Genomic DNA, 7,652 nt, shown 5'->3' on the forward strand with positions numbered 1-7,652 from the left:
AGGAATGTGTGTTGTAGACTGATATAGACTAGGATGAGCAGAATACATGACAGCATGGATACAGTATGTCAGTGATTACATCATAAAGTGTGTGTCCATAAAAAAAGTCACATTATCCACACAAAAGACACTATCACCCCGTGTACAGCTTGGTGGCTTTAAATTCCCTATTTACTCATGCTGCCTGGACCATGCAAAGATCCATATCCAGCTGTCAGTTCTAAGTCTACAGGAGGGGAAAGGACCCTTGAATAAGATGGTCTTAAGAGTCAAGAGTTACAAATCAATTTTTATTCATAAGGAATACAATTTACAAAAAACAGGCATAAAATGAACAACTAAAATGGTATAAAAATGAAAAACAGTAACAAGAATATATAACTATGATATAACAAAAAGAAAACTTCAATGAAAATCATAACCAAAAATATTTCTTAACAGCATTTTCTTAATGAACATTTAGAAACACAGTTGTAGTGCTGTTTCTCCTCTAGGGAGATGTCAAGGCAGTCCCCTCATTTGTCTCTCAAATGGTGTTGTCGGTATGAGAGAGGAGAAAGACCTCAATGAGACAGGCTGGCATACGGATACATAAATTCAGGGTCTCTATACAATGAGGAAATTAACTGAGAAGAAGAATATTCTCCCCAAAAAAGTCTTTGACTGTTGAGGATTGTCGTCAGCAGGGAACTCCTGACAGAGAAACTCACTCTTCAGGGGGCTGTCTTCTTGGGATCTGTCCTATTCCATGTCTCCTGCAGTTCCTGAGACCTGGGAGGAGAAGGCAGCTATTAAGACACTGATTTGGTGGGGACACGCATACCAGGTGTCAAGTTGCTGCCTTTTGTCCCTTCAGCTGCATTGGACAGACAGCACTGATCTTTTCACTGAAATCATTGCTGATATCTCTGCAGCCTGGGGAAAGTCACCAACAACCCTCACAGTACTGTGGGAGAACAAGCTGCTCCTCAAACTTCTACCAGTGATAACCAAGAACGGGGAAAGGAGAAGAGACCTAACTGGGTTGCAGGAAGAAAGTAGAAGGCCACATGATACTGAGATCAAAGCCAATGACCAGGACTCATTTGCCATTTGCACTTGGTTCTTATCCCTACAAGGTGCTTCCAACCATCACATGACCCCTGTATGACCTTTGTCACACGACCAAGAACTCGTTCAAAACTCTTCATAGCATCCAATCTGTAATAGGGAGATGCAGTCATGTGATATGTTATTCCTCTGTCACCATTTCTGGACTGCAGTTACAAAAAGGGCAGAGAAGTGTACTTGCCCATAATTCAGTTTCTGAAAAGTGGTTAACATCCCAGAATACTTGTGCATAGACAGAGCAATGAATAACTCTATCACATGAGGTGGGTGACTGATTGGGTGTGGGGAGATTAGAAAGGTGATAGGGGAAGCAAAGATGTATCCAATAGGCAAATGGTATCAGACATTGTTAATCTGACTCAGCTGCTTGTTCCTACCACATTTTGCTGGGTCTGGAGGTTGCTGGTCTTCTCCTGTTCGTCTTCAGCATTCGGGTTCAACTCAAACAAATATCGCTGTAACTCCTTGCTCTCCTGCTTCAATGTGACCAACTTCTTCTTCATACATGCCTGGTCCATCAGGAGCCGGCTGTGCAGGTTGCTGGAAACACACTCTGCATAGTAAGATCCGAAACCTCTTCCTCCCATTCCAACTGCCAAATCCCCCAAAGTCCACCAGGACCCAGATACCCATAAAGACTTCCTAGAGTACATCTCCATACATGTAAGGCTGCTGCACAAACAGCAAATGGCCAATCCAGGGAAGAATAAATTGTTTCTGTGACCCAAGCACCAATAAGAGTCCATGTCTCTCCAAAAGAACAAGGGATCTACAACTACCCATGAGAGCCCAATGCATCGGGGCAACATCAATTAGTAGGCGGCAAATAACCACAAGAGGACAGTAGAACCAAGGGAGGTCATGCAAACCATGTGGTCCACACATTGAGCTTTGTTAAACCTGGTATGACCCCAGAGCCGCACGTTGGCCTAATAACACTCTGATGCCTGAATCAGTGTAGTTCTATCCAGAGCCTTCTAAAGATGCATAGACACTGTGGTGATAACTGACAGTCTCTTATGGAACTGAATCTGAGTCCAAAAGACCCACGGCACAGTGATATTTAAACAGCAGAAGAGATGGACCCAGAGCTACAGGCTCTCCAGTCCAGAACAAAGAGAGGCGGGAATGGATATTCCACAAGTGATGGGCCCTTCTGACAAGTACTTACCAATAGAAGTTAATCTCCTTCTTGAGCTCCTGAAATTTCTCACGATGTTCAATGTTCTTTGTGTCTAAGTTGTGCAGTAATGACATGACCTCTTTCTCCTTTATCTTCAAGTTTTCATAAAATGGATTTGGCCTGAAGTAGGGGCTGGCCCCAGGAAGATAGAACCCAATGAACATCGAGGTTTAGGATTATAGGAACTCAGGCTGTGTCCTGTACTACCCCAACCCTGGAAGGACACTTTCTGAATTCTACATATTTGGATCTTCTTCAGCTTCAGAAACTTGGAATTGTGTGCCCAGGACAACAAAAACTAAGCACCCAGATAAAGGGTTCCCTGGCTCACTTTTTTCAATCAGGAGGGCTGGATCTGCATTCAAACCTGTTATGCTGTCAAGAGCCTAGGCCACAGAGCTTACCCAACCACACACACACACACACAAACACACACAGACACACACACACACACACACATCCAGAAACCTCTGATTTCATTTTTCCTGTTTTGACAAATGGAATGCTACAAGCCGAATAACTAATATTCTAGAGGCAGACAGTACACATAATTCTGGAGATGAGACCAGATATTGCCACAAACTTATAATCTGCCCAAGGCATACAAATGTATAGACAAATGTGACTACACAGGCAAAGAACTGTGCTGTTCTGCACACACAGACACACAAACTGGGGCACCCCCACAAGAAAAGAAAAGTAAGGTCTCCAGCTCCGAAAAAAAGAACCAAAAAAAAAAAAAAGAAGAAAAGAAAAGTAAACAGACTCAGAGAATGAGAAAGAGAGACAAATATGGAAAGAGCACAATGAGAATCAGTAGAAATGCATGCACCATTACTGTCTCAGAGTGTAAGGCACAGAGACAAGAAGGAGCAGGCCAGAGCCTCAGGCCTTCTACTTAAGCATTGATATGAACACTGTGGGACCTGTCACCTAAGGCTGCTGCCAGGAGATGATAGTGTTCAGTCACCTTCCTAGCAAGTACAAACACTCTCCACAAACACACAGCACCTAGAACCTTGCAAAACTACCACCTGTCAAGGGCTTTCCAATTGTACACTGGGAACTCATGCTCCAGTGACTTTATCCCTGAGTTCTTCACTCAGATTGCAAGTTCAGATTTTCAACAGGCAGAATCAGAGAGTCCATTTTCAATCTCACTCCTCAGTAAGGGTCAGGTTCTGAATCTCCTCTCTATGGGAGATGAGGTTTAGAACAAGGTCGTTTGTTTGGAGCAATGCATACCTCTTGCTCATGGATCCACCTGTCACATAAAGGAGGCGATCTGTCAGCTCATTTCTCTCCTTGGTAGTTAGCTCCAGTTCTCTATTCAGCCTCTCCTCTTCCTCGTTGGCCTGCACCTTGTTTAGGACATTTTCAGGGGATGACGTCTGTCTGCAGGCCGCTGTAGGTAGAAGAACACAAGTGAACCTGCATGGGGCGAATGCATAGAGCATACACAGACCACAGTGAGGTCCAAACAGGAGAACATGCTTGGAAGCCAGTGTCACTGCAAGGAGTTTGGTCTATGTGTAAGAGGCATCCTAAGTGGATCACAGTTCCCCCACTACTATATAGAGACCAAGAGATGTAAGCAGCCAGGTGTTCCCTATGCCCGCCCACACAGGCTTACAAGTACCAGAGAGATGCCTTCTCCAGGATTATTATCAGGTACGCAGGCTACAACCTGGTTTCAGGACCCTCACCCCTCTGGTTTCAGAAGTCAGATCATCAATTCAGCATCCACAATGAATTGATTGATCAGGGATACTCAGACATCCTACACTGTTACTCTAGTCCAATAACTTTGCATTAAAAAGTCATGTAGGGGGAGGACATGGTCAACAGATTTATTAATTCCCCCTACTGAAATGACAAATGCCCCAGAAGTGCCAATAGGTTACAGGCTCTTTCTCTACCTGCTCCATATAGTTTGGCTACTGTAGAAAAATATCTGCCACACAGAACCTCTAATATATGAAGGTAAGATTGGCCCCGTCAGCCAGAGGTAGTCAAAGGAGTTCTAAGAATATAAGGTCATGCCAGGAGCACAGTTCTCTCCCTCTTACTACTGTCAGATAGTCACTGAATTTAAAGAAGCAATGAAAGTGAAGTACATTGATGCCCTGTTTAATTCAGAAAAGTTATACCCTCCATGACTACTTATGGTGTTATTATATCAATTTAACATACCGAATGCACTGTAAAAGTAAAGACTAGAAGTTCACCCAATAGTAGCATAGGCATTGCCATATCCTCCATGTGGTTATGGAGAAACTAATAATGTGAAAACCTTGACTTTCAGGAATTGTGATAATCATGGAATTCAATATCTGTGGAGATGTTCCAGTGGTTGTGGCCCATTGCTATAAAGGCCAGCTGAAGGCCCCCACACTCACCCCTGAGAGGAAGCTCAACATACACTGCCCAGAACTTACTCCACATTCCCCATGTCCTGTGTCCATCATTACCTTTAGGTTTCGTTTGCTTCACTCTAGACTCTTCTCTATCAACATCAACTCTCCCAAAGCGCCTGAGAAGACCGGCAAACATGCCTGTGGATATATCGTTTGGACACTAAGAGAAAAAGTAGGGAATTGGTTGTCACAACGATACTGGTGACATCACAGGGATTCCAAGGTCTCTCTAGGAGACAATAGAATGTCCACGAAGGGCCGGCTGATGTCACGGAGAACAGACTTTGCCTCCCTGCTAATGTTCTCCTTGTACTGAGCAAAAGCTGATGTGCCCTTTTCAGGAGACTTCCCTGTGGCATAGCCACTGAGCACCACATGCTTCCAAAGCCAAATTTGGCTCTAGGCTTGATTGGAAAAACCTAAGTCATTGCTATGTACCTAAATGAGTGCTTCCTCCCCGATCCCTGCACAGAAATGTTTCATCCTACCTCAAATTCTCCTCAGTCAGCAATATTACCCATTAAAGATTACTGAGAAATCACACCAGTTCCTATAAGTAGCCAAAGACGTCTCCTGTCTCATCATGTGCAGGTGCATGAAATCACACCCAGAAATAGCCTGTAGGGTAGGTTGCAATGTGGGTGTGTGTTATAGGTACAACCTGAAGCTTTGTGCTTAACATTTAACAGTTGCCACCGGATTCCTTAGGAGAAAGAATTGCATTCATTATGGTGCTGGCAACAATGTGGTGATCTGTTAGCAGAGGAAACTGAAATATTGGATCCACCAGTGAATGCACCCTCAGGCTGAGTGTGGGGCTCTCCTCTCTGCACCTAAGTTACCAAAGCAGGATTGCTTACAGGCCTCTCTAAGCTATAACGTCTGATTTCATCTGAAAAATAAAATAGTCAGCAGATGTGTGTGTGTGGGATGGTGCAGCCAAAGGATTTGGACAAGCCTAGAGACATAACTCAGTGGACAGAGTAAGAAACAAGCATCTTCACTCCTGTTTCATGAATCACCCCACAAAACACAAACGCATCTATCCTACTTAAAAAAAAAAAAAAACAAGTTATTTTATTGAATGCATACACTAATACTGTTGTAAACATTGGTATTGGTAGTAAAGCTCAGATTTTGGGGGCAGATCCATGACTTGAACTATCTTCCTGACAACATATAAAACAATAAATAAATAAATAAATAAATTAATTAATAAATAAATAAATAAGAAAAAACAGAAAAATAAAAAAACACAAAAAGCACAAGCCTTTCATGTGAAGTTACAGAAGAGTGATCCAGTGGTCACTTCTGACCAGGCCATTTTAGCTATGACAGTGCATAGTGAACCTTAATTTGATGGGTCCTATATAAAGCTTTGTGCAATATTGTCATTTTAACCAACCTCATCTAGAACATACATAACAACACAGGATATGATCACAATGTCCTTGCTGTGTATCAAGTTATTTTTCTATGTCCTTGATTGTCAGGCATATTACAGCAACAATCTGAGATGGCTGGTAGACTTGGAAGAAAGTGGATATGAAAGATCCCCGTTTGATATCAGTACAGCCATTTCTTACGAATGAGAATCTTTTAAGCTGGCCCTCGCTTAGCCCCGTGACATTAGACAATAGACCAGAAAGTACAGAAAGCACATTCCCACCCACTCTCTAGGAAGCTGCCGGACCATAAGATCAGAGGGTACAGAACATATTTACTGCAGGGCAATTAGACAGGAAACATCTCTGGGAAGCTGACTGACCACTATAGAAGTGAGATATCCTTGGTACTGAATGCAGCTGTGCTATAGGCTGACATAGCTATAGCCTTGTCCTGGGAACTCCAGAAGAGAAACACCTGCCAAGACAGATATCCTTGGTCCTTGTCCTGGGAACCCCAGGATAAGAAAACATATATCAAGTCAGATGTCCTTCGTACTGAAATAGCTGCACTGATGTGGTTACGGCCTTATCCCAGGAATTCCAGGACGAGAAACATCTGCCTAGTTATCCTTGGCACCGAAATAGCTGAGCTAATGAAACTGTGTGATCGTAAATGACTGTTTAAGCTGTACATTTCTGTTGTTTGAGGCTCCTTACATCCCTCCTGCGTGAGGACCGTGTCGAGCCCCAGTGCATTGGTATCCCAAAGTAAACCTCTTGTTTTTACATCAAGACTGAGTCCTGTGTGTTCATGGGGTGGTGATTGTCCTCAGGACTGGAGCGAGAGTCTCCTCTGTCTGAAGGTCTTTCAGATAAAGCTATAGTTGTGGGTTACACACCTCAATTCTCATTGGCTAATGCTGTCCTCACAGTCCTTGGAGGCCCCTTTGTAAGACTACCTGTTGGAAAGTGGAAGCAGCTTTATTTGAGCTCAAAGTGAACAGGACGAGCAACTTAGAGAACAAGATGGGGTAATTGAGACCCTGTCTAAAACCAGCACAGAAACCCACCCTCCATTCAAAGCATCATCTACCAATTCTTGAATTTTTACCATTCTCTGCCAACCAGTCTTTCATTCAGGAAAGGTAGAAAAGAACTGGAAATGATCTTTGTATTCTAAGGACCTCGATCTGTCTTTCCTTAGGTCAACGTTAAGAACAAATGAAATGGGTATCACCATCTGAATAACTTACTATTACCTACTCAGCATTTCTAGCCTAATACTGTGCCTATGGCAATCTCAAGCTTCCCTGAGTGTTGCTGCCCCAGCAAGAAGAATGAAGTTCTATGGTCAATCCCCAGTGAACCTTTCAAGGGGTTAGAAGAAAGCCATCAGAGATACTGCACTTCTTTGTCCTTAGATTAAATCAAGATGATACAACGTGAATCTAGTGTGCTATTCAACCATACATCTTCCTCACAACCCCACCTATCTGAGGTCATTGCTTGGCAGAATTCATGCCCCACCATCCTAGATATTTCTTCATTCATTGC

General features: G+C 43.2%; 1 protein-coding gene across 1 annotated transcript; it reads right to left on the reverse strand.

Moving 5' to 3' along the window:
* Nucleotides 1–276: 276 nt before the first annotated feature.
* LOC147999336 (disks large homolog 5-like) lies at nucleotides 277–4,910 on the reverse strand. The gene is made up of 5 exons (XM_087596582.1): nucleotides 4,765–4,910; nucleotides 3,539–3,698; nucleotides 2,282–2,425; nucleotides 1,488–1,650; nucleotides 277–771 (listed from the first exon to the last, which is right to left on the reverse strand). The coding sequence occupies exons 1-5, from the start codon at nucleotides 4,844–4,846 to the stop codon at nucleotides 742–744; spliced, it is 579 nt and encodes a 192-aa protein (XP_087452708.1). The 5' UTR covers nucleotides 4,847–4,910; the 3' UTR covers nucleotides 277–741.
* Between the last annotated feature and the right edge of the window lie 2,742 nt (nucleotides 4,911–7,652).

Source organism: Rattus norvegicus, chromosome 19, assembly GCF_021556685.1.
Source record: "Rattus norvegicus strain SHRSP/BbbUtx chromosome 19, alternate assembly SHRSP_T2T, whole genome shotgun sequence".
NCBI classification, from domain to species: Eukaryota; Metazoa; Chordata; class Mammalia; order Rodentia; family Muridae; genus Rattus; species Rattus norvegicus.

Coding starts and splice junctions, on each gene's coding strand:
- LOC147999336 (XM_087596582.1), bottom strand. CDS start 4,846: ATGTTTGCCGGTCTTCTCAGGCGCTTTGGGAGAGTTGATGTTGATAGA. Junction 3,699..4,764: donor GAAGCAAACGAAACCTAAAG/GTAATGATGGAC, acceptor TTCTACCTACAG/CGGCCTGCAGACAGACGTCA. Junction 2,426..3,538: donor GGTGGATCCATGAGCAAGAG/GTATGCATTGCT, acceptor TCCTGGGGCCAG/CCCCTACTTCAGGCCAAATC.